The 25790-nt window shown below is 48.8% G+C and overlaps 1 protein-coding gene across 1 annotated transcript in view; it reads left to right on the top strand.

The window, feature by feature from the left end:
* The window catches only part of piwil2 (piwi-like RNA-mediated gene silencing 2), a 79533-nt gene that overhangs the window by 27327 nt on the left and 26416 nt on the right, over window positions 1–25790 (top strand). The window contains exons 10-18 of the mRNA XM_085970875.1: window positions 565–678; window positions 2006–2194; window positions 2330–2414; window positions 3084–3173; window positions 7196–7336; window positions 8349–8462; window positions 9575–9763; window positions 13048–13149; window positions 14668–14784. Of these exons, the coding sequence (XP_085827001.1) occupies window positions 565–678; window positions 2006–2194; window positions 2330–2414; window positions 3084–3173; window positions 7196–7336; window positions 8349–8462; window positions 9575–9763; window positions 13048–13149; window positions 14668–14784 (1141 nt within the window). The remainder of the gene's footprint in view (window positions 1–564; window positions 679–2005; window positions 2195–2329; window positions 2415–3083; window positions 3174–7195; window positions 7337–8348; window positions 8463–9574; window positions 9764–13047; window positions 13150–14667; window positions 14785–25790) is intronic.

Genomic DNA, 25790 nt, shown 5'->3' on the forward strand with positions numbered 1-25790 from the left:
CATTCGCCACCTTTCACGTCCAAAGAGCTTTTCTAACCTTTCCTCCTCCTTCAGTCCCCTAACTGCAAGGAATTGTAGGAGTAGGACAGCTTCACAGAGTGGGCAAAGAGGTGGCAGTCGCAGTTTAACGCAGAGAGATGTGAACTAGTACATTTTGGGGTGAAATGAACAGTGAAAGCCTAAACTGATGAGACTTAGAACGTGGGTGGGGGGGGGGGGTGGTGGAAACAGCGAATGAGGAGCATCAGCGTATAGAGCTTGTAAGGTGGCAGGGAAGGCAGATGGGATTCTGGGTTTTATACATGCAGACAGGGAATATAAAACAAGGAAGTGATGTTGAATTTATTCAAGAGATCAGTTAGGCTGTAGTTGGAGTATTGCTTGCCGTTCTGGGTATTGTAGGAGAACCACAGATAGGGTTACAGCGTAGATTGAGGGACCGGAACCTGCCAATCACGAGAAAACAGGCAACTAGAAACGGGCAACAAATGTGCACTTGCCAGGTTGTCTCAGCCAAGGACAATTTTCAGTTTTGTGTTTCTAAGGGGAGTTTCTGTTGTGCAGGCTGCAGATATGGCCAGGATACTCAGCAAGCATACGAAGGACTGATGGAGGATTGATGTTACTGGTTGATGTGTCCCATAAAGTAGTCCGTAATGATTCCGTCATCAATGTTATGTGAGTATCGGTTTAAGTTCCTGCATATTTAACTCATTCCTCTTTGTTCCTCCGAGATGTGGTCTTTATAAATTGGTTTATCATCTCCTGATCTAGTAACCCACTGTACTTTCAAAAGACAAGCTGTGCTTAAACTCTAGGTGAATCTTCCTTCCTGAAGTGTTTACTTTCCTGACTCGCTGTACTCATGAACCCTGGGTAAGCAGGCGGGCAGCATTGAACGCATGATCCCAGGGGCGGAGATTCCGCCAGCATACTTTAGATTCTGAATTACTCCTGCACCAGTCTGAAGATTGGTAGATTTATGGTATTTTTGTTTTCTCTATTCCACTGCCACTGGTTTCAGCCTTGAATCCATTGTTCCTTAGAGGGTTAAATTATGAGGACAGGTTACATGACCTTGGTCTTGTATTCTCTTGAGTATAGAAGATTGAGGGGTGATCTGATCGAGGTGTTTAAAATGTTAAAAGTATTTGCTAGGGTAGATGGAGAGAAACTATTTTCTCTGGTGAGGAATCGAGAACAAGGGGACATGATCTTAAAATTAGAGCTCGGTTGTTCAGGAGTGAAATCAGGAAGCACTTTTGCACACAAAGGTAGTGGAAATCTGGAACTGTCTCCTAAAAGACCGTGGATGCTGGGGGTTAATTGGGGCTTTCAAGCCTGAGATCGGTAGATTTTTGTTGGGCAAGGGTATCGAGGGATATGGAGCAACGGCGGGCAAATGGAGTTGAGGTACAGATCATCCATGGTCTAATTGTATGGCAGAGCAGGCCCGAGGGGCTGAATGGCCGCCTCCTGTGCTGTTTTCTGGTGGTAGCTTTGTGTTTGCTCCTTGGAGATTGTCCATTGTAATGATGCTGGGTTAGTAACACAGTAACAGTTTTGGGCAGGAGAGGCCCTTCAGCCCATCTGGCCCACATATCCCCAGTATTGTGTTTCTAATAACCCTGAGTCCCATTTGTTGACCGGAATCTTGCCTAGTTCCTTCCTGGTTTCTTATTCCACCCTCCTTGTTGCAAACTCTGTGTAATGTGTAGACTCCCCTCCGGCCTAGTATTTACAGCACAGAAACAGGCTGTTCGGCTCAACTGGTCCGTGCCGGTGTTTATGCTGCACACGAGCCTCCTCCCACCCCTCTTCATCTCATCCGATCAGCATGCCCTTCTATTCCTTTCTCCCTCATGTACTTATCCTTCCCCTTAAATGCATCTATGCTGTTCACCTCAACCACTCCTTGTGGTAGCGAGTTCCACATTCTTGTTGAGTTCTATTTGCTCCTGTTCACGCCAGCGTGTTCTACCCCGTGTGATGCCTTTCTTTGCAGGCAGGCTATATACCAGAAGAGCAGTGAGAACTTCCAGGATGACTGTATGAAGCAGTTGGTAGGCAGCATCATAATGACCAAATACAACAATCGCACCTACCGTATTGATGACATTGACTGGGACAAGGCTCCATCGAGCTCCTTCCAGATGGCCGATGGGAAGGACATTACCTTTTGTGACTATTACAGGTCAGCAGGTGTTTAGTTACCAGAATATGGAGTGATAGTCGCAATCTCCTCCTGTGAAGTAGTGGTGTGGTGTCTCACACTGCGCTTTAGTGGGGTTAAGCTGCTGTCATTGACTTGTTGAATTTACTATTGCAGCAAAACCTATGGGATTAGCATCCAGGATCTGCAGCAGCCTCTCCTCGTACATCGACCCAAGCAGAAGCTTGGACCACAGGGACAGGTGCGACATAGAATCATAGGGTCTTTGAAAGCGCTCTCCAATTAATCCCACTCCCCTGCTCGTTCCCCGTATCCCCGCAAATTTTCTCCACTTCAAGTATTTATCCAATTCCCTTTTGAAAGTTACTCTTGAATCTGTTTCCACCGCCCTTTCAGGCAGCGCATTCCAGATCACAACAACTCGCTGTGTAAAAAACATTCTCCTCATCTCCCCTCGGGTTCTTTCGCTAATTATCATAAATCTCTGTCCTCTGGTGTCCGACCCTCCTGCCACTGGACATAGTTTCTCCCCATCTACTATCAAAGCCATTCATTATTTCAAGCGCCTGTATTAAATCACCCTTTAACCACCTCTGCTCTACAGAGAACAATCCCAGCTTCTCTAGTCTCTCCTGGAACCATTCTAGTAAATCTTCTCTGCACCCTCTCCAAGGTCGTGATATCCTTTCTGGAGTGTGTTGTATGACGTGTGTTGGGATTCGTGTTTGTGCCTCACGTATTGCCATCAAGATACGGTGTTTGCCTGTTGTACAGTGCTGGTTCGGAAGTGTAGGCCGGAATGGAATCGCCCACTTAGTGTAGGACTAGAGACTGTTTATTTTCTGTGGGTAAGCTGGTCTCAATACCAAGGCCGATTTTTAAAATTTAGCCGTTGTCCATTTTTTGTTAGATTATCCACAATGAAATCCTTCTCGTGCCCGAGCTGTCCTTCATGACTGGGATACCCGATCAGATGAGGAAGGATTTCCGCGCAATGAGGGCAAGTAGTGGTTCTGCTGATTTTCTTCCACTTCACTTTCAACGCTTCTTCAAATGTATCTTTGTGCCTGGAAGAGAATGCTGTCTAACCAGTGCCGTTGGCCACTGTGGGCAGATGCCTGATGTTTGGCTCAGAGAATGCTGTCTAACCAGTGCCGTTGGTCACCGTGGGCAGATGCCTGATGTTTGGCTCAGAGAATGCTGTCTAACCAGTGCCGTTGGCCACTGTGGGCAGATGCCTGATGTTTGGCTCAGAGAATGCTGTCTAACCAGTGCCATTGGCCACTGTGGGCAGATGCCTGATGTTTGGCTCAGCAGAGTTTGTTTGCAGCAATAGTGATGTCAACTTTTTCTTTATCATAGAATCACACAACACAGAAGGAGGCCATTCAGCCCATCGTGCCTGTGCCGGCTCTTTGGTAGAGCTCTGCAATTAATCCCACTCCCCTGCTCTTTCCCCATCGCCCTCTTTTTCTCCTTTTCAAGTATTTCTCCAATTCCCTTTTGAAAGTTATTAGTGAATCTGCTTCCACCGCCCTTTCAAGCAGCGCGTTCCAGATCACAACAACTCGCTGCGTAAAAAACATTCTCCTCATTTGCCCGCTGGTTCTTTTGCCAATTATCTTAAATCTGTGTCTTCTGGTTACTGATTCTCCTGCCACTGGAAACGGTTTCTCCCGATCCACTCTATCAGAACCCCTCATAATTTTGAACAACTCTATTAAATCTCCCCTTAACCTAAATGAAGCACTCGCCCCTGTTCTGCAGGACGCCACCAGGTTGATTAGATGAGTCAAGAAGATGGTGGGTTGGATGATATCACACTTAAGATGCAAAGCCCGTCCATTTATAGGAGGGAGGGAAGACTGAGGAAGAGAAGGAGTCTCTCAATCCTGAGGCCATATGGAAGAGTCGGAGACGTGGTGTCTTGATTTCAACACATTACAGATGCAAGAAATGCCGTAGGAGGGTGTATTTATAGCTTAGACATCAGGGGAAGGTCCAGGGAGCACTGACCATAGCAGTATTGATAAACTAGAGAAGGATTCAACAAAAGAGGCCTTTAGAGGCAGGGGTTGAGTATTCAGCATGTCCACCAATTTATGGTGAAAATTGGTGGAATCACTGAATACCAGCCCCAAAATTGGGGGTTCGGTTGCGTCGTGGTTATGTTTTAAAAAAATCAATTCCTGGGATGTGGGTGTCGCTGGCTAAGCCAGCATTTATTGCCCATCCCTAATTGCCCTTGAGAAGGTGGTGGTGAGTCGCCTTCTTGAACCGCTGCAGTCCGTGTGGTGAAGGTGCTCCCACAGCGCTGTTAGGGAGGGAGTTCCAGGATTTTGACCCAGCGACGATCAGGGAATGGCCGATATACTTCCAAGTCAGGATGGTGTGTAACTTGGAGGGGAACTTGTTGGTGTTCCCATGCGCCTGCTGCCCTTGTCCTTCTAGGTGGTGGAGGTTGCGGGTTTGGGACGACGTTCAAGCTTGGGCTGATAAATGGCAGGTAACATTCGCGCCACAGAAGTGCCAGGCAATGACTATCTCCAACAAGCAAGAGTCTAACTGCCGCCCCTGGACATTCAACAGCATTACCATCGCCGAATCTCCCAGCATCAATATTCTGGGGATCACCATTGACCAGAAACTTAACTGGACCAGCCACATAAACACTGTGGCAACAAGAGCAGGTCAGAGGTTAGGTATTCTGCGGCGAGTGTCTCACCTCCCGACTCCCCAAAGCCTTTCCACTATCTCCAAGGCACAAGTAAGGAGTGTGATGGAATACTCTCCACTTGCCTGGATGAGTGCAGCTCCAACAACACTCAAGAAGCTCGACACCATCCAGGACAAAGCAGCCCGCTTGATTGACACCCCATCCACCACCTTAAACATTCACTCCCTCCACCACTGGCGCACCGTGGCTGCAGTGTGTACCATCTAGAAGATGCACTGCAGCAACTCGCCAAGGCTTCTTCGGCAGCACCTCCCAAACCCGCAACCTCTACTACCTAGAAGGACAAGGGCAGCAGGCGCATAGGAACACCACCACCTCCAAGTTCCCCTCCAGGTCTCACACCATCCTGACTTAGAAGTATATCACCGATCCTTCATCGTCGCTGGGTCAAAATCCTGGAACTCCCTCCCTAACAACACTGTGAGAGCACCTTCACCACACGGACTGCAACGGTTCAAGAAGGCGGCTCACCAGCAACGCCCACATCCCATAAACTAATTTTTTTTAAATGTGACTCCAGACCCACACCAACGTGGTTGACTTTTAACTGCCCTCTGAAGTGGCCCAGCAAGTCACTCAGTTGTATCAGCACTTCTTGAGGGTAACTAGGGATGGGCAATAAATGTCAGCCTTGCCAACATGCCCAAGCCTCGAGAATTAATTTATCAGAGAACACCGGTAGAAATCGCATTAATAATGAGAATGGAGTTCGACCCTTCAGTCATTGTAAAACTAGCCCTCTTAGACAAAGTGGTTGTAACATGACCTGCACAAAGTGTGGCCCTAGGGGAAAATGGAAAGCAGTTCTCACCTTTCAGGATGTGACATTTTTCCAGAGAGTAATTGAAAATGAGTTGCATTGGAATTTTTTAAGCCCAAGTGTGCTTTCACAAGGTGGGGGGGGAAGGCTCCTGGGAAGGTGGTTAATTAGAAGGTGTTCTCCTCAGGGACTTGGCAACAGGCAATTCATTAGCTGCTCCAGGTAATCGGAAAAATCACCCCGAGCCAGTGTTCGCTCTAAAATGTCTTCGTTATGTGCGGCAGTGCCTTTAAATATTTTGCCGGACGCACATTGAGAGCTTGTGAGCGGCCTGCGCCGTATCTTCAAGATTGCTGTGCGCACGCACGCAGCTTAAAGGGAATATTGTGTTGTCCGTTAAATAGAAAAGGGCTTTCAGGGTAACGGGATGCTGTGCAGGCAGCAAAAAGCAGGCGAAGAAAACCAAGACACTGCGGGGAGAGGAGATACTGCCCTAGGATGTAGGACAGACTGCACAGGAATTTTTCTGTTTGAGTCAACTCTGAGAACCCACCAAAGTGGGGTACTGTAGCGCATTCATTGTTTTTATATCAGTATGTGAACATAAGCTTCATCAATTGCACCAAGGTGAATCTGATCAGAACTGTTGCTGTGTGTTCACCTTACTGTGTATTAAAGCAGCTTAATGTGTCTATCACCCTCTCTTCAACTGAAGAGATTGGAGAAATGCTTGTGCGAAAGACACGATCTGTTCTGGGTCGCATGGGGATGCTAATGTTACATCCCCAGGTTATGTTATCGGAAAAATAGATATCGGGCAGTGAGAGTCAAATAAAAGTAAGACTTGACCTGCTTTCACGAGTAAGCCAGGCTATTGATCCCGAGACGGTGTCTATGGCAGATACTCTGACTGTCAGACTGCACGGACTCTTCCGACTGTTTCTTGGCATGTTTACTACCCAGTGGTAAGCCGTGATTATTCCAATCCACAACAGCTTAAATTTACCCCTGATGGCAGCAGCTGGTCCTTATGAGATCTTTCAGAAAGACTTGCATTTATATAGCACCTTTCACTATCTCAGGACGTCCCAAAGCGCTTCACAGCCAATTAACTACTTTTGAAGTGTAGTCACAGCAAGGTCCAGCAAACAGCAATGTGATGATGACCAGATAATCTGTTTGAGGGATAAATATTAGCCAGGACACCGGGCAGAACTCCCCTGCTCTTCTTCGAAATTGTGGCTGTAAGATCTTTTACGTCCACCTGAGAGAGAGCGCAGACGGGGCCTCAGTTTAATGTCTCATCCGAAAGGCGGCACCACCGACAGTGCAGCACTCCCTCAGTACTGCACCGGGAGTATCGGCCTGGATTGTGTGTTCAAGTCTCTGGAGTGGGGCTTGAACCTACGACCTTCTGACTCGGAGGCGAGAGTGCTGCCCACTGAGCCACGGCTGGCGGGCACCAGAGAATATAACTCTGCTTCTAGTGGTGGTTCTGATTTCTGGATTTTGTTTGATCTTGCAGGACCTGTCTGTGGAGGTCAACCTGAATCCAGAGCAGCGCCATCTGGCTTTGAAAAAACTCCTGAACAACATCAAGAAAAACGCCACAGCCCGGGAGGAGCTGGCGCTGTGGGGGCTTGTCATAGATGATGACATTTATAAGGTGGGAATTCGTGCTTCGCCCTGTAGGGAGGCAGCTTCCCGATCTGAGACCTTGGGGTGGGAGGGGGATGTCACAAGCACAGGCTGGGCACATCCCCCACGTGGCGAAGGGGAAATCCAAGAGCCCATCTCCTGAGGCGTTCTCGCACAGGGTGTAGAGAGTCCTTGGCGCTCCATTGTGTGATGCTGAAAAGCAACTGGGTGTGGAGTTGCTGATTCTCCCCGGTGTGAGTTTGGTAGTTAGCCACGTGAGCAAGGGGATGGTAGCGAGCCAGCCATCAACTTCTGCCAGCTGCTTCAGGCTGGCCATGGTGGAGTCTGGCAGCAGGTTACCTGTCCCGCTGCAATGGGTGAGGAATGGCGCGTGGTTTAGAGAGATCCAAGAAAGAAAAGATTGGCATTTCTACAGCGCTCTTCACGACCCCAGGATGTCCCAAAGCGCTTTACAGCCAATTAACTACTTTTGAAGTGTAGTCACTGTTGTAGGAAACGCGGCAGATAATTTGCGCACAGCAAGCTCCCACAAACAGCAATTGGATAATGATCAGATTTTCTGTTTTAGTGATGTTGGCCAGGACACTGGGAATAACGCCCCTGCTCTGCTGCGAAAGGGTGCCATGGAGTCTTATGTCCACCTCAGAGGGCAGACAGGGCCTCGGCTTAACGTCTCATCCGAAAGATGGCACCTCTGACAGTGCAGCACTCTGGGAGTGTCGGCCTGAATTATGTGCTTAAGTCTTTAGCGTGGGACTTGAACCCACGACCTTCTGGTTCGGAGGTGAGCGTCGTACCCACTGAGCCACAGCTGACACCTTTTGGGAAAGAAGGTGATAGAACTGGAAGAAATGGGACTTTTTTTGGGAGGGAGAAAGAGTGAATATTTATCGAAAACAAGCCACCGGTTAGCTCCTCCTCGGCGCTGAAGATAGTATACCCTCATAGTACGTCTGACTCAATGATTGCAGTAATTTAATCCTTTGCATTTTTTTCTCTTGGCTGAATTCTCTGGACAGACGGAGGGAAGAGTCCTACCTCCTGAGAAGATCATCCTACGACACAAGTCATTTCCTAGCGGGGCTGACGTTAACTGGTCGAGAGAGGTTGCGCGGGAGAAAGCGATCTCGACGGTAAGCACTACAGGGGATGGACGCAGCCCTCTGACTGTTACACAGGCTGAGCGGTTCTCTCTTTGTTTCACAGTGATAGGCCAGACTTAAGCAAAGATTTATTGATGAATTCAGTTCAGTTATCGAGTATGTAGAAGTCACAACACGGAAACAGGCCAATGGGCAACCAGTTCATGTCGGCATTTCTGCTCCACGCATGCAATTAGCCCTAATTCCATTTATAAATCCCTTCATCCCCTTTTTCCTTCAACTATCTATCAATGTAATCATGAATGTTGACATAGTTTAACATCTCAGAGCCTCAGTTTAAAATCTCATCTGAAAGACGGCCCCTCCAACAGTGCGGCGCTCCCTCAGTACTGCCCCTCCGACAGTGCGGCACTCCCTCAGTACTGCCCCTCCGACAGTGCGGCACTCCCTCAGTACTGCCCCTCCGACAGTGCGGCGCTCCCTCAGTACTGCCCCTCCGACAGTGCGGCGCTCCCTCAGTACTGCCCCTCCGACAGTGCGGCACTCCCTCAGTACTGCCCCTCCGACAGTGCGGCGCTCCCTCAGTACTGCCCCTCCGACAGTGCGGCACTCCCTCAGTACTGCCCCTCCGACAGTGCGACGCTCCCTCAGTACTGACCCTCCGACAGTGCGGCACTCCCTCAGTACTGCCCCTCCGACAGTGCGACGCTCCCTCAGTACTGACCCTCCGACAGTGCAGCACTCCCTCAGTACTGCCCCTCTGACAGTGCAGCACTCCCTCAGTACTGCCCCTCTGACAGTGCGGCGCTCCCTCAGTACTGCCCCTCCGACAGTGCGGCGCTCCCTCAGTACTGCACTGGTGTCGGCCTAGATTTTTGTGCTCATTTCTCTGGAGTGGGGCTCGGGCGGGAGTGCTACCCACAGAGCCACGGCTAACGCAACAAGTAGTGAAACGAGAGCAAAGGGGGAAACCAGAAGGATTTTTTTCCCCACACAGCAGGTTATTAGAGCGTTGCCATAAGTAACTTTTGCGACAGGGATTGTAACCATTTAAAAGTGTACTTGGAATATAGAAGGGCAAAAAGGAATGAGTTTTCTTTCAGAATGCTTGTAATGGTGTTGAATTTTTGCTTTGAGCACAGGTCCCAGTGCAATGCTGGGCTCTCTTTTACACCAAACACAGTGCGACACATGCCAAGGACCTGGTCGACGTCATGTCGAAGGTGGCCGAGCCCATCGGAATTACCTTCCAGCAGCCTGCGTATGTTGAGCTGAAGGACGATCGCACCCAGACCTACGTCAGAACTCTGCAGTCGCACCTGGAGAGCAACGTACGTTACAGGTTGCACTTTTGCATCTCAGTTGGAACAAATGTAGTTTTCAAAATGAAAACCCACTGATGTGTGTAGTGTATAATTGTGTTCGATGTATGCAGTCGTGTCGGACAGTGTGCTGACGCAGCTCTGGAGCTCGCCAGGGCCGCCTCAGAGCGGCCAGGGTGCTTATTTGCCTTCTCGGCTCCTCACGTGCTATGTTGCTGATCTCCCTCTTTCTGGTTGCTTCTTTTAAGACATTAAAAAAACAAGGCAGCTTCATGGAGGCGCCGTCTTTCAGAACGGACGTTAAACCGGGGCTCTGTCTGTCCCCTCAGGTGGATGTAAAAGATCCATCACCGGATTCTCCCAGTTTATCCCTCAACCACCAAAATAGATTCGCCGGACATTTGTCTCATTGCTGTTTGTGATGCCTTGCTGTACACAAATTGGCTGTTGCGTTTGCGCGATGAGAAATAATAAAGGCAAGAAGTCACTTGTGGGAGTGGTGTGCAGGCCCCTAACAGTAACCACATGGTAAGATGGAGTATGAAGGAAGAAATAATGGGAGCTTGTCAAAAGGGTACGGCAATAATCGTGGGGGATTTTAATTTGCATATAGACTCGAAAAATCAGATGGGCAAAGGTAGCCTAGATGAGGAGTTTATGGAATGTTTTCGGGATAGTTTCTTACAACACGTTCTGGAGCCAACCAGAGAGCAGGCTATACTCGACCTGGTATTGTGCAACGAGATAGGATTAATTAGTGACCTCATAGTGAAGGCGCCCCTAGGTAGCAGCGATCATAATATGATTGAATTTTACATTCAGTTTGAGAGAGAGGAGAGTGGGTCCAAGACTAGTATTTTAAACTTAAATAGGGGCAATTATGAGGGCATGAAAGCAGAGCTAGCTAAAGTGAACTGGCAAATTAGGTTAAGGGATAGGTCAATAGAGTTATAGTGGCAGACATTTAAGGGGATATTTCAAAATACACAGAATATATACATTCCAACAAGAAAGAAACATTCCAAGGGGAGGACCCACCATCCGTGGTTAACTAAAAAAGTTAAAGATAGTATCAAACTTAAAGAAAAAGCATATAATTGCGCAAAGATGGGTGGCAGGTCAGAAAATTGGACAGAATATAAAAAACAGCAAAGAATGACTAAAAGATTAATGAGAGAAAAATTAGAGTATGAGAGAAAGCTAGCTAGAAATATAAAAACATAGTAAGAGTTTCTATAGATATTTTAAAAAGAGTTAACAAAGTGAGCGTTGATCCTATAGAAAGTGAGTCTGGGGAATTAATGGAAAATAAGGAGATGGCAGTTGAATTGAACAGGTATTTTGCATCGGTCTTCACTATAGAGGATACAAGTAACATCCCAGAAATAGCTGTAAATCAGGAAATGGAAGGGAGGGAGGAACGCAAGAAAATTACAATCACCAGGGAAGTGGTACTGAGCAAATTGTTGGAGCTGCGGGCTGACAAGTCCCCGGGTCCTGATGGACTTCATCCGAGGGTCTTAAAAGAAGTGGCTAGTGCGATAGTTGATGCGTTGGTTTTAATTTTCCAAAATTCCCTAAATTCGGGGAAGTTTCCATTAGATTGGAAAATAGCGAATGTAACTCCTTTATTCAAAAAGGGAGGGAGACAGAAAGCAGGAAACTACAGGCCAGTTAGCTTCTAACATCTTCCCTAGGATAGATGTTAAGCTATTATTAAAGACGTTACAGCAGGGCACTTAGAAAAGTTCAAAGTAATCAGGCAGAGTCAACATGGTTTTGTGAAAGGGAAATCATGTTTAACCAATTTATTGGAGTTCTTTGAGGAAGTAACATGTGCTGTGGATAAAGGGGAACCAGTGGATGTACTGTACTTAGATTTCCAGAAAGCATTTGATAAGGTGCCACATCAAAGGTTATTGCGGAAAATAAAAGCTCATGGTGTAGAGGGTAACATATTGGCATGGATAGAAGATTGGCTAGCTAACAGGAAACAGAGAGTAGGCATAAATGGGTCATTTTCTGATTGGCAAGATGTAACGAGTGGTGTGCCACAGGGATCAGTGCTGGGGCCTCAACTTTTTACAATTTATATAAATGACTTGGATGAAGGGACCGAAGGTATGGTTGCTAAATTTGCTGATGACACAAAGATAGGTAGGAAAGTAAATTGTGAAGAGGACATAAGGAGGCAACAAAGGGATATAGATAACTTAAGTGAGTGGGCAAAGATCTGGCAAATGGAGTATAATGTGGGAAAATGTGAAGTTGTCCATTTTGGCAGGAAGAATAAAAAAGAAGCATATTATCTAAATGGTGAGAGATTGCAGAGCTCTGAGATGCAGAGGGATCTGGATGTCCTAGTGCATGAATCGCAAAAGGTTACAATGCAGGTACAGCAAGTAATTAGGAAAGCTAATAGAATGTTATTGTTTATTGTGAGGGGAATTGAATACAAAAGTAGGGAGGTTATGCTTCAGTTATAGAGGGCATTGGTGAGACCACATCTGGAGTACTGTGTACAATATTGGTCTCCTTATTTAAGGAAGGATGTAAATGTGTTGGAAGCAGTTCAGAGAAGGTTTACTAGACTAACACCTGGAATGGGCGGGTTGTCTTATGAGGAAAGGTTGGACAGGCTAGGCTTGTATCGGCTGGAGTTTAGAAGAGTAAGAGGTGACTTGATTGAAACATACAAGATCCTGAGGGGTCTGGACAGGGTGGATGTGGAGAGGATGTTTCCTCTTGTGGGAGAATCTAGAACTAGGGGTCACTGTTTAAAAATAAAATCGCCCATTAAAGACAGAGATGAGGAGGCATTTTTCCTCAGAGGGCGGTGGAAGCAGAGTCTTTGAATATTTTTAAGGCAGTGGTCGATAGATTCTTGGTAAGCAAGGGGGTGAAAGGTTATTGGGGGTAGGCGGGAATGTGGAGTAATCAGATCAGCCATGATCTTACTGAATGGTGGAGCAGGCTCGAAGGGCCGAGTGGCCGACGACTCCTAATTTGTATGTTCGTATGAAATGTCAAACTGCTCCAATAAAGGCACGTGGGTGAACACAAATTGGGGCTGAGTAGAGGGAGCTTAACTGTGCATCTACCGTGCTGGTACTGGATATGGCAGTGCTCAGTGGTGACACTGGGTGTGGAAAGTGTTCCCAGTGCTGGTGTCCATCACCTTATCGAGCACAAAACTTCATTAAAGATGGAACAAGTCGGTTGAATGTTGACACGGTGCAACTTCACATCGGTTTGAGGTTTAAATGTGTTCCACTTGTGTTTCACCTTCATAGGGTTCAGTTAAGATTGTGGTGTGTATCGTGACTGGTAACCGTGATGACCTGTACCACGCCATTAAGAAACTCTGCTGTGTGCAATCTCCGGTAGCCTCACAGGTAAGAGTTCAGCTCATGGCCAACAGGAAGAGTCTGGTGGTAGAAAGGTCCTTATCCTCACGCATCTTCTGAAGCCTTGAAATCCCGCTGGTGTCATTTGGACTGCACTTGTCCATTAAAGTGCAGTACCCCGGGGATCAGTGTTGGGCCGTTGCAGCTTTTAACACATTTATAGGAAGGGGAAGAGGCCATTCAGCCCCTTAAGCCTGTTCGCCGTTCAGTTAGATCACGGCTGATCTCTATCTCGACTCCATTTACCCACCTTGGTTCCGTAACTCAAATGAGTGGGAAGTGGAAATAGCAACAATACAAGCTTGCACATCCTACTAAAATGGAAGGGACTGCGAGCAATAGCTATACAGACTGATCAAATGTAGATGGATCCGGACAGACTGGGGAGCTGAGTTGACAAGGGGCCGAGGTCATTTAATGTGGTTGAATGCAAGCCATGTGATTGAGTAAGGATGGTGTGCAACGCTAATATAAAATAAATGGACAGGGCACCAGAGAGGGATTTGGACATCATGGTAAAGTGAGCAAATAGGTTCTTAGGCTGTATTGCCAGAGGGATTACATAGAATCTACAGCACAGAAACAGGCCATTCAGCCCAACTAGTCTATGCCAGTATAACAACAGAAAATGCTGGAAAAACTCAGCAGGCCAGGCAACATCCGTGGAGAGAGAAAAATAGAGTCAACGTTGCAGGTCAAAACCCTCTATCGTACTAGTCTATGCCAGTGTTTATTTGACACGAGCCTCCTCCAACTCTAAATACCTTTTCACACCCTGCTCCCTTATCCCTCACATACGCATCAAAGCCGTCTTTTAACTGCGTCAATGCTCTCTGCTTCAACCACTCCATGTGGCAGCGAGTTCCACATTCTCACCACTCGGCGTAAAGAATTCCTCCTAAATTCTTTATTTGATCTGTCTGTGGCTATCTTCTATTTAATGCCCCCTTGTTCTGGACTCGCCCACAAGTGGGAAAAGTTGCTCTCCCTCCACTCTATCGAACCCTTTCATCATTTTTCCAGTTCTGATGAAAGGTCATTGATCTGAACAGATGCTGCTGACCTGAGCATCGCCTGCATTTTCTGGTTCTATTCTAGATTTGCAGGCTCCGCAGTATTTTGCTTTTGTTTTATTCTGCTTGCTTTGTCTTGCGCTCGTTCTATCATCTGCCTAACTATAATGTCAACATATAAAGGGGCACTTGGACAGATGAATCAATCAATTCTTGGACTCACAGTTAAAGGAAGCCGGGGGCAGTGAGGGGATCAAGTGGGGTTACAGAGGATAAATGGATTCAAAGTGTACACCCGTAGGGAGCCTGCCCGATTCCATCCATTTAAACTAATGGATATTTGGATTCCTCCATCGGGTTTTGCTCTTTATCATGTGTCCAGGTATTCCTATAAAGTGCAGGAATGGACTATCCACCTCATAACGCTTACGAGAAGTGGCCATAGCACCGCTATGTTAATCAGTAATGTCGCACTGATTTTGCTCCCCCCCAGGTGATTAATGTGAGGACGGTCTCTCAGACTGCTCGGATGAGAAGCATCTGCCAAAAGATCCTGCTACAGATCAACTGTAAATTGGGTGGCGAGCTGTGGGGTGTGGACATCCCGCTGGTGAGTGTGTGGGCCTTGGCTCTGAGATCATTAATTGCCAGATAGTTAAATACAGGTGGTGCCAGTGCCACCAGAGCTTTCTACAAACACCGCCGCAAGTGTCAGCTTGGCTCAGTGGGTAGCACTCTCGCCTCTGAGCCAGAAGGTCGTGGAATCGAGCCTCCACTCCAAGACACGAGCACGTGATCTAGGCCGAGGCTTCAGGGCAGTACTGAGGGAGCGCAGCACTGTCGGAGGGGCAGTACTGACCTGATTGAGGTGTACAAAATTATGAGGGTTATAGATAGGGTAGATACAAAGGGACATTTCCTCTTAGTAGAGGGGTCAATAACCAGGGGGTATCGTTTCAAGGTAAGGGGCAGGAGGTTTAGAGGGGATTTGAGGAAGAACTTTTTCACCCAGAGGGTGGTTGGGATCTGGAACTCACTGTCTGAAAGGGTGGTAGAGGCAGGAACCCTCACAACATTCAAGAAGCATTTAGATGAGCACTTGAAACGCCATAGCATACAAGGCTACGGACCAAGTGCTGGAAAATGGGATTAGAATAGACCGGGCTTGATGGCCGGCGCAGACACGATGGGCCGAAGGGCCTCTTTCTGTGCTGTATAACTCTAAGACTCTATGAGGGAGTGCTGCACTGTCGGAGGGTCAGTACTCGGAGAGCAGCACTGTCGGAGTGGCAGTACTGAGGAAGTGCTGCACTGTCGGAGGGACAGTACTGAGGGAACGCCGCACTGTCGGAGGGGCAGTACTGAGGGAGTGCCGCACTGTCAGAGGGGCAGTGCTGAGGGAGTGCCTCACTGTCGGAGGGGCAGTACTGAGGGAGCGCTGCACTGTCGGAGGGGCAGTACTGAGGGAGTGCTGCACTGTCGGAGGGGCCGTCCTTCGGATGGGACATAAACCGAGGCACGCCCCCCCCCCCCCCCCCACGTGTAGATGTAAAAGATCTCATGGCACCTTTATGAAGAAGAACAAGGAGTCCTCCCGGTGTCCTGGCCAGTATTTATCCCTGTTGCATTATTTACTTACATTTCTGATTTTTGTTCGAGACCTTCAATGAAACTCTCTACACATTAGACCCCTCAGGCTTTATTTTTAAAATGTAGATTCCACAGTAATATTCATACGCTAAAACAAGTACAAAACATTTATTTTACAAGAGAATCTACAATAAACATTATTCACTTCGTATAATGCAATATTACAGTTGTATAGTAAAATTCTTCATCTAACAAGCTGTGTCTGCAAACTGCACAGATTGACGGTTACTAAATCTGGGAGGCACCAGCCGATGTTGCACCTTATCTGTAGCTGTCAGCTTTCTTATCCTGGGAGTAGAGACACTCGACTAGCCTGCTCACTGCCATTCTATTTAAGGCCTGAAACTACAGACTCTTGCTAATGAAATCATTATACCAGAGGAAAGTTACAGAACAAACAGTCTCACGGTATGAATGGGCTAACTGAAAGTGTTGTCCCCTTATCACCGAATGCATTCCTTTCACAGCTATGTGGCCTTGTAAATTTGATTTAGCAGCTAACAATTCTGCAGCCTGTCCTCTTCCCGCAATTAAATGCCGAGATTCAGGGGCAAATTAATACTTTAAATTTCTCAAGTCAGTAGCTAAACCAAGATGTTTATCCAAGAGGTTTCTCCCTATGAAGGGCATGCCAGTCTGTCACTGCACTGTAACACGATGGCACTGAACTACCATAAGATGGTCCACATCCTTCCTGTGAAGCTGGGAGCAGCCACTCTCTCCGCACTCAGGGTCTGGAGGTTTCCAGAGTCCTTGTCTGTTTATCGGAGCATCGTTAAGGCCAAGGGGGATAATTAACCCGCTGATGGTGTCAGGGTCGGCTTCAGTTCAAATGTTCAGAGGTTTACATGATGCTTTCATTCAGAAGCTAATAGCCTCTATCTTAGACAGTAGTGATTCCCGCCCTCCTGTATGCCTCAGACATGGACCATATACAGCAGGCACCTCAAAGCACTGGAGAGGTACCACCAACGCTGCCGCCGCAAGATCCTGCAAATCCATTGGCAGGATAGGCGCACCAATGTCTGTGTTCTCACTCAGGCCAACATTCCCAGCATCAAAGCTTTGACCACGCTCGATCAGCTCTGATGGACAGACCACATTGTCCGCATGCCCGATACGAGACTCTCAAAACAAGCGCTCTACTCGGAGCTCCGACACGGCAAGAGAGCCCCAGGCGGGCAGAGGAAACACTTAAAGGACACCCTCAAAGCCTCCTTGAAAGTGCAGCATCCCCACCGACACCTGGGAATCCCTGGCCCAAGATCGCTCAAAGTGGAGGAGAAGCATCCGGGAAGGCGCCGATCACCTCGAGTCTCTTCGCTGGGTGCAAGCGGAAGGAGCGCACGTCAACCCAAGCACCCCACCCGCCCGCCCGTCTGCCCCACCTGTGACAGAGACTGTAGGTCCCGCATTGGACTCCTCAGTCACCTGAGAACTCATTTTTAGTGTGGAAGCAAGTCATCCTCGGTTCCGAGGGACTGCCTAAGAAGAACAACAACAGCCTTTATCTTAGACAGGCTTCTATATAATACAAAGCAGACTTGTCCTGTTGCTAGTGCGGTCTTAAAGTGAACTGTTAGCATCACTTAATTAGAACCACAAAAAGCAGGTTCTCTGGTCATTCACCTGCGCTGTGTGGGAGCTTCTTGTGCACATATTTGCTGCCGTGTTTCCTACATTATAACAGTGACTGCACTTCAAAAGTACTTAAGAATATAAGAGAACATAAGAATTAGGAGCAGGAGTCGGCCAAACAGCCCTTCGAGCCTGCTCTGCCATTCAATAAGATCATGGCTGATCTTCATTGGCTGTGAAGATTGGACAGGTTGGGTGATTGGGCAGAAGCATGGCAGATGCAATATAACATGGATAAATGTGAGGTTATCCACTTTGGTGGCAAAAACAGGAAGGCAGATTATTATCTGAATGGCAATAGATTGGGAGAAGGGGAAGTGCAACGAGACCTGGGTGTCCTTGTGCACCAGTCGCTGAAGGTAAGCATGCAGGTGCAGCAGGCGGTTGATATACCTATCAATTCATTCCATGAAAAGCGACGAGTTAAGGTAGTAACTATAGGTTTTTATTGGCTAAATAACAGAGCCCACCCTCGTGGGTGATCGGTTCCAGCAAGGAAGAATACTAGCCAAGCAATCACCTTTATACCTGGGCAAGCAGGCGGAGCCATGGGCGGAGTCAGCTGAGGTATGCCTAGGTATAACGGCGTGCGAGGCAAGAGGTAACCTTGTGTAGGTGATAACAACAGTGTAACAATAACAGTGGTTTACCACATTCACCCCTTGTTTAAAATTGAGTCCGGCGGGGTGAAGTGTACTACTAGTTCGTGTATGTCAGCCTATCAGGAGGCCTCGTAAGCCTTTCTGACCAGCGCAGCAGCGGCGGCGGTGGTGCAGTATCCGATGTTAATGCTGGTGTCTGCGTGGTCGACGAAGGCCCCTGGGGTTCCGGCATGCCGCCTACCGGAGCTGGATTTGGGGGAGTGGTGGGGGATAACGGTGGTGTCTCAGGGGTGCCCGATGGTGCGAGGTCTCGCAAGGAGACTGTGTCTTCCCGCCTGTCTGGGTATTCCACATAGGCATACTGGGGGTTGGCGTGCAGGAGGTTCACCCTCTCGACCAGGGGGTCCGTTTTATGGGTCCTCACGTGCTTCCGCAGCAGGACGGGCCCCGGAGAAGTCAGCCATGTTGGTAGCGAGGTTCCCGTAGTCGACTTCCTGGGGAAAACGAACATTTGCTCATGAGGGGTGGCGTTAATGGCAGTACAAAGCAGTGACCGGATGGAATGGAGCGCTGCCGGGAGGATTTCCTGCCAGCGAGAGGTTGGGAGGCCCTTAGACTTTAGGGCTAAGAGGACGGCCTTCCAAACTGTCGCGTTCTCTCTTTCCACCTGGCCGTTCCCCCGGGGGTTGCAGCTGGTGGTCCTGCTCGCAGCAATACCTCTCGCGAGCAGGAACTGGCGAAGTTCCTCGCTCATGAAGGATGAGCCCCGGTTGCTATGTATATAGTTCGGGAACCCGAACAAGGCGAAGAGGTCGTTCAGGCATTTGATGACCGTGGTACTGGTCATGTCTGGGCAGGGGATGGCAAAGGGGAAACGGGAGTACTCGTCAATAATGTTGAGGAAGTACACATTACGGTCAGAGGACGGGAGGGGTCCCTTTAAATCGATGCTCGAAGGGGCGGGTGGCCTTGATCAGGCTTGCTCTGTCCGGCCTATAGAAATGCGGTTTGCATTCGGCACAGACTTGGCAGTTCCTGGTCATGGTCCTGACCTCCTCGATGGAGTAGGGCAGGTTGCGGGCCTTAATGAAGTGGTAAAGTCCAGTGACCCCGGGGTGGCAGAGGTCGTTGTGGAGGGTCCGCAGTCTATCAACTTGCGCGTTGGCGCATGTACCTCGTGATAGAGCATCTGGGGGCTCATTGAGTTTACCAGGCCGGTACAAGATATCGTACTCGTAGGTGGAGAGCTCAATTCTCCACCTCAAGATCTTGTCGTTCTTGATTTTTGCCCCTCAGCTTGTTATTAAATATAAAAGCAACCGAACGCTGGTCGGTGAGGAGGGTAAATCGTTTGCCTGCCAGGTAATGCCTCCAGCGTCGTACCGCTTCCACAATCGCCTGGGCCTCCTTCTCGACAGAAGAGTGTCGGATCTCAGGGCCCTGGAGGGTCCTTGAGAAGAAGGCCACAGGTCTCCCCGCCTGGTTAAGGGTTGCAGCTAGGGCGAAGTCGGATGCATCGCTCTCCACTTGGAAAGGGATGGACTCATCCACTGCGTGCATTGTGGCCTTCGCAATGTCTCCTTTTATGAGGGAGAAGGCTGCGCATGCTTCTGCTGTCAGGGGGAAGGAGGTGGACTTCATGAGGGGTCTGGCTTTGTCCGCATAATTGGGCACCCATTGGGCATAGTAAGCGAAGAGCCCCAGGGTTCTCTTCAGTGCCTTTTGACAGTGGGGAAGGGGAAGCTCCATGAGGGGGCGCATTCTGTCGGGGCCGATGACTCCGTTCTCTACTATGCAGCCGAGGATGGCAAGGCGCGAGGTGTTAAATATACATTTCTCCTTATTGTAAGTGAGATTCAGCCGTTGGGCCGTACGGAGCAATTTCTCCAGATTGACATCGTGGTCCTGCTGGTCGTGGCCGCAGATGGTGACGTTATCTAGATAAGGAAACGTGGCCTGCAGCGCGTTCTGGTCAACCATCCGGTCCATCTCCCTTTGGAAGACCGAAACCCCGTTGGTGACGCCGAAGGGAACCCTAAGGAAGTGGTAGAGGCGGCCATTCGCCTCGAAGGCGGTATACTGGCGGTCCTCAGGGCGGATAGGGAGTTGGTGATAGGCCGACTTAAGGTCGATGGTGGAGAATACCCGGTACTGTGCAATCTGGTTGACCATGTCAGATATGCGGGGAAGGGGGTATGCGTCCAGCTGGGTGTACCGGTTTATGGTTTGGCTGTAGTCGATGACCAGGCGGTTTTTATTGCCGGTCTTAACGACTACGACCTGGGCACGCCAGGGGCTGGTGCTCCCCTTGATGATGCCCTCCTTCAGGAGACGCTGCACCTCAGAGCTAATAAAAGCTCTGTCCCCGGCGCTGTACCGCCTGCTCTTGGCAGCGACGGGTTTACAGTCGCGGGTGAGGTTAGCGAACAAGGAGGGGGGCGGGACTTTGAGAGTGGAGAGGCCGCAGGTGGTATGCGGCGGGCGGTTTAAAAACTGCTGGTTGTAGACTGAGTGGGGGGAGGGGTCCACCGTATGCCAAAGTGACACTTTGGAGGTGGCATTGGAAATCCAGCCCTAGTAGGACGGCAGCGCAGAGCTGGGGCAGGACGAGAAGTTTAAAGTTTTTATATTCCGTGCCCCTAACCGACAGGGTCACCACACAGTATCCGCTGACGTCTGTTGAATGGGACTTCGACGCCATCGAGATCCGATGGCGCGTTGGCCGGACAGTGAGGGAGTAGCAGCGCACCGTGTCTGGGTGAATAAAATGCTCTGTGCTCCCGCTGTCGAACAGGCAGGTCGTGGCGTGGCCGTTTACCTCGATGTCCATCATGGACCTGGACAGATGATGCGGGAGAGCTTGGTCAAGCGTGACGGAGGCCAGTGTATGGCTGAGTGTGCTGCTGTCGTCGGCCGGTGAGGCGGTGGTCGGGCCTGGAGACAACATGGCGGCCGAGTGCGGCGAACAAAATGGCGGAGAAGATGGCCGCCCCCACGACTCACATGAGGCACTGCTGGCGTCTGTGGCCTTGATCAAAGATGGCCGCCCCCACGACTCACGAGGCACTGCTGGCGCCTGTGGCCTTGATCAAAGATGGCCGCCCCCACAACTCACATGAGGCACTGCTGGCGTCTGCGGCTTTCCCTCTGCAGGCGTTCGCGAAGTGGCCTTTTTTTCTGTAGCAGGAGCAGGTCGCGTTCCTTGCAGGGCAGCGCGCCCTTTGATGTCTCGCCTGGCCACAGAAATAGCAGCTGGCGGCCCGATCGCGGGGCTCCGCTGCCGCAGCAGGTCCCGGGGATGGCGGTCCCGATCGATTCCGGGACACCGACGCCGTAGTAGGTCCCAGGGGCGGCGGTGCGAGGGGTATTGCGGCCGGAGTCCGGCCCGAGTCCCACGGTCGCGCAGCACTGTACCCGGAGTACGCCTCGAGGTCCCGATGGGCCACTTCCAGGGAGCGAGCGAGCGAGGGCTGTAGCTGCTTTCAAGTCGAGGTCCTTTGATTCAAGCAGTCTTTGCTGTGAGTAGTCGGACCGAAGGCCTTTCACGAAGGCATCACGGATATTTCCTTCAGCATGTTGTGCAGCCAATACAGCTTTAAAGTCACAGTCCCTGCCGAGTGTTTGTAGCGCCCGTAAAAATTCATCTACAGACTCTCCTGGCTGTTGCGAGCGGGATCTTAGGAGATGTCTGGCATACATTGAATTTACTGGGCTCCGGTACTGCTCTTTTAGCAGGTCGAGGGCCTCCTCGTATGTAGTACGGTCCTGGATGAGTGCAAATACTTTAGGGCTCACCTGAGCGGTCAGAACTCTTAGTTTGTCGGCTTCCGATGGCACGCCGGAGGCTACCAGGTAGGATTCAAAGCAGCTCAGCCAGTGATCGAAGTCGAGGGCTGAATTCGCTGCCTGTGGATTTAGATCCAGGTACGGCGGTCGGAGGGCTCGCAGCCAAGTCGGCTGCTGGGGCTGGTCAGTCATTTCAAAATTTAGCCAATAAAATTGATATACCTATCAATTCATTCCATGAAAAGCGACGAGTTAAGATAGTAACTATAGGTTTTTATTGGCTAAATAACAGAGCTCACCCTTCGTGGGTGATCGGTTCCAGCAAGGAAGAATACTAGCCAAGCAATCACCTTGATACCTGGGCAAGCAGGCGGAGCCATGGGCGGAGTCAGCTGAGGTATGCCTAGGTATAACGGCGTGCGAGGCAAGAGGTAACCTTGTGTAGGTGATAACAACAGTGTAACAATAACAGTGGTTTACCACAGCGGTTAAGAAGGCAAATGGTATGTTGGCCTTCATAGCGAGAGGGTTTGAGTACAGGAACAAGGATGTCTTGCTGCAGTTGTACAGGGCCTTGGTGAGACCACATCTTGAGTATTGTGTGCAGTTTTGGTCGCCTTATCTGAGGAAGGATGTTTTTGCCGTGGAAGGAGTTCAGCGAAGATTCACCAGGCTGATACCTGGGATGGCAAGAATGACGTATGAGGAGAGATTGGGTCGATTGGGCTTATACTCACTGGAGTTTAGAAGAATGAGAGGGGATCTCATTGAAACGTAGAAAATTCTAACAAGACTAGATGCAGGAAGGATGTTCCCGATGGCGGGGGAGTCCAGAACCAGGGGTCACAGTCTAAGGATAAGGGGTAAGCCATTTAGGACAGAGATGAGGAGGAATTTCTTCACCCAGAGAGTGGTGAACCTGTGGAATTCTCTACCACAGAAGGCAGTAGAGGCCAATTCATTACATATATTCAAGAAAGAGTTGGATATATTTCTTAAGGCTAAAGGGATCTAGGGATATGGGGAGAAGGCAGGGACAGGGTACTGAGTTTGGATGATCAGCCATGATCTCATTGAATGGCGGAGCAGGCTTGAGGGGCCGAATGGCCTATTCCTGCTCCTATCTTCTATGTTTCTATGTGAAGCACTTTGGAACATCCTGAGGTCATGAAAGGCGCTGTAGAAATGCAAGTTCCAGCAATCTTTCAATGACTGACCTCAATTCGGGGGTTTCCGCTGTTCCCTCAATCACTGGCCTATTGCAATTTGATTGCTGCTTGTTTGTACAATTTACTTCAAATATCTTAACACTGCGATTATGCCTTGTGTTGCCAATTCAGGCTCGCTGCTGGAATGCTGTTCTGGCTACATTCCTCTCCCAGCAGAATTTCATCCCCATCACAGGCCACATCTGTGATAGTTGGATTGTTCTCCTGTCTCTGATGCTCTCTAACTACAATGTGCTCAGGTGACGTAAACCCACGCAGTATGTTAGAAAGCAAGAGCTTCTATTTCTATAACGCCTTTCAGAACCTCACTGTTGTAATGTAGGAAACGCAGCAGCCACTTGCGCACAGCAAATCCCACAAACAACGCCTAGATCATGTTTTAGTGATGTTGGTTGAGGGATAAATATTATCCAGGACTCCTGGAAGAACTCCCCTGCTCCTCTTCGAATAGTGGTCATGGGATCGTTTTACGTTTACCTGAGAGGGTAGACGGGGCTTCTATTTAACGTCTCATCTGAAAGACAGCTTCTCCGACAGCGCAGCGCTCCCTCAGTACTGCACTGGAGTATTAACCTAGATTTTTGTTCTCAAGTCTCTGCAGTGGGTATTGAAGCCACGACCTTCTGACTCCGATGTGAGACAGTGAGCCACAGCTGACTGCTTCGATTCCTTTCTGTCTCTAACTTACAGAAACATAGAAGATAGGAGCAGGAGTCGGCCATTCGGCCCCTTGAGCCTGCTCCGCCATTCAATGAGATCATGGCTGATCATCCAAATTCAGTACCCTGTCCCTGCCTTCTCCCCATATCCCTTGATCCCTTTAGCCTTAAGAAATATATCTAACTCCTTCTTGAATATATTTAATGAATTGGCCTCAACTGCCTTCTGTGGTAGTGAATCCCACAGGTTCACCACTCTCTGGGTGAAGAAATTCCTCCTCATCTCTGTCCTAAATGACTTACCCCTTATCTTTAGACTGTGACCCCTGGTTCTGGACTCCCTGCCATCGGGAACATCCTTCCTGCATCTAGTCTGTCTAGTCCTGTTAGAATTTTATAAGTTTCAATGAGATCCCCTCTCATTCTTCTAAACTCCAGCGAGTATAAGCCCAATCGACCCAATCTCTCCTCATACGTCATTCTTGCCATCCCAGGTATCAGTCTGGTGAATCTTCGCTGCACTCCCTCCATGGCAAGAACATCCTTCCTCAGATAAGGCGACCAAAACTGCACACAATACTCAAGGTGTGGTCTCACCAAGGCCTGTACAACTGCAGCAAGACATCCTTGCTCCTGTACTCGAATCCTCTCGCTACGAAGGCCAACATACCATTTGCCTCCTTAACCGCCTGCTGCACCTGCATGCTTACCTTCAGCAACTGGTGCACAAGGACACCCAGGTCTCGTTGCACTTCCCCTTCTCCCAATCTATTGCTGTTCAGATAATCTGCTGCCTTGTTTTTGCCACCAAAGTGGATAACCTCGCATTTATCCACATTATACTGCATCTGCCCAATCACCCAACCTGTCCAAATCATACTGGAGTTTCTCGGCATCCTCCTCACAGCACACACGTCCACCCAGCTTTGTGTCGTCTGCAAACTTGGAGATATTACATCTAGTTCCCTTGTCTAGATCATTTATATATATATATATTGTGAATAGCTGGGGTCCCAGCACCGATCCATGTGATACCCCATTAGTCACTGCCTACCACTCAGAAAAAGACCCATTTATTCCAACTCTTTGTTTCCTGTCTGCCAACCAGTTCTCTATCCAAGTCAATACCTTGCCCCCAATCCCATGTGCCTTACCATTACATGCTAATCTCTTATGCGGGACCTTATCAAAAGCCTTCTGAAAGTCCAAATACACCACATCCACTGGTTCTCCCTTATCTATTTTACCAGTTCCATCCTCAAAAAATTCCAGCAGATTAGTCAAGCACGATTTACCTTTTCTAAATCCATGTTGACTTTGTCTGATCCTGTCACTGTTTTCCAAGTGCTCTGCTATTACATCTTTTATCATGGACTCTAGCATTTTCCCCACTACCGATGTCAGGCTTACCAGTCTATAATTCCCCATTTTCACTCTACCACCTTTTTTAAATAGTGGGGTAACATTAGCTACCCTCCAATCCATGGGAACTATTCCAGAGTCTATAGAAATTTGGAAGATGACCAGCAATGCATCTACTATTTCTAGGGCCACTTCCTTAAGTACCCTAGGATGTAGATTATCAGGCCCTGGGGATTTATCGGTTTTCAATGCCGTCAATTTCCCTAACACCATTTCCCTACAAATACTGATTTCATTCAATTCCTCCCTCTCATTAGACCCTATGTTCCCCGACATCTCTGGAAGGTTATTTGTGCCCTCCTTTGTGAAGACAGAACCAAAGTATGTATTTAATTGGTCTGCCATCTTTTTGTTCCCCATTATAAATTCCCCTGAATCTGATTGCAAGGGACCTACGCTTGACTTCACCAATCTTTGTCTCTTCACATATCTATAGAAGATTTTAGTCAGTTTTTATGTTCTCTGCAAGCTTTCTCTCATAGTCTATTTTCCCCCTCTTAATTAATCCCTTTGTCCTCCTTTGCTGAATCCTAAACTGCTCCCAATCCTCAGGTTTGCTGCTTTTTCTGGCCAATTTATATGTCCTCCTTGGATCTTATGCTATCCCTGATTTCCCTTGTTAGCCACGGT

Source organism: Somniosus microcephalus, chromosome 30 (genome assembly GCF_052327205.1).
Source record: "Somniosus microcephalus isolate GS21.2 chromosome 30, FLI_Smic_1.0, whole genome shotgun sequence".
NCBI classification, from domain to species: domain Eukaryota; kingdom Metazoa; phylum Chordata; class Chondrichthyes; order Squaliformes; family Somniosidae; genus Somniosus; species Somniosus microcephalus.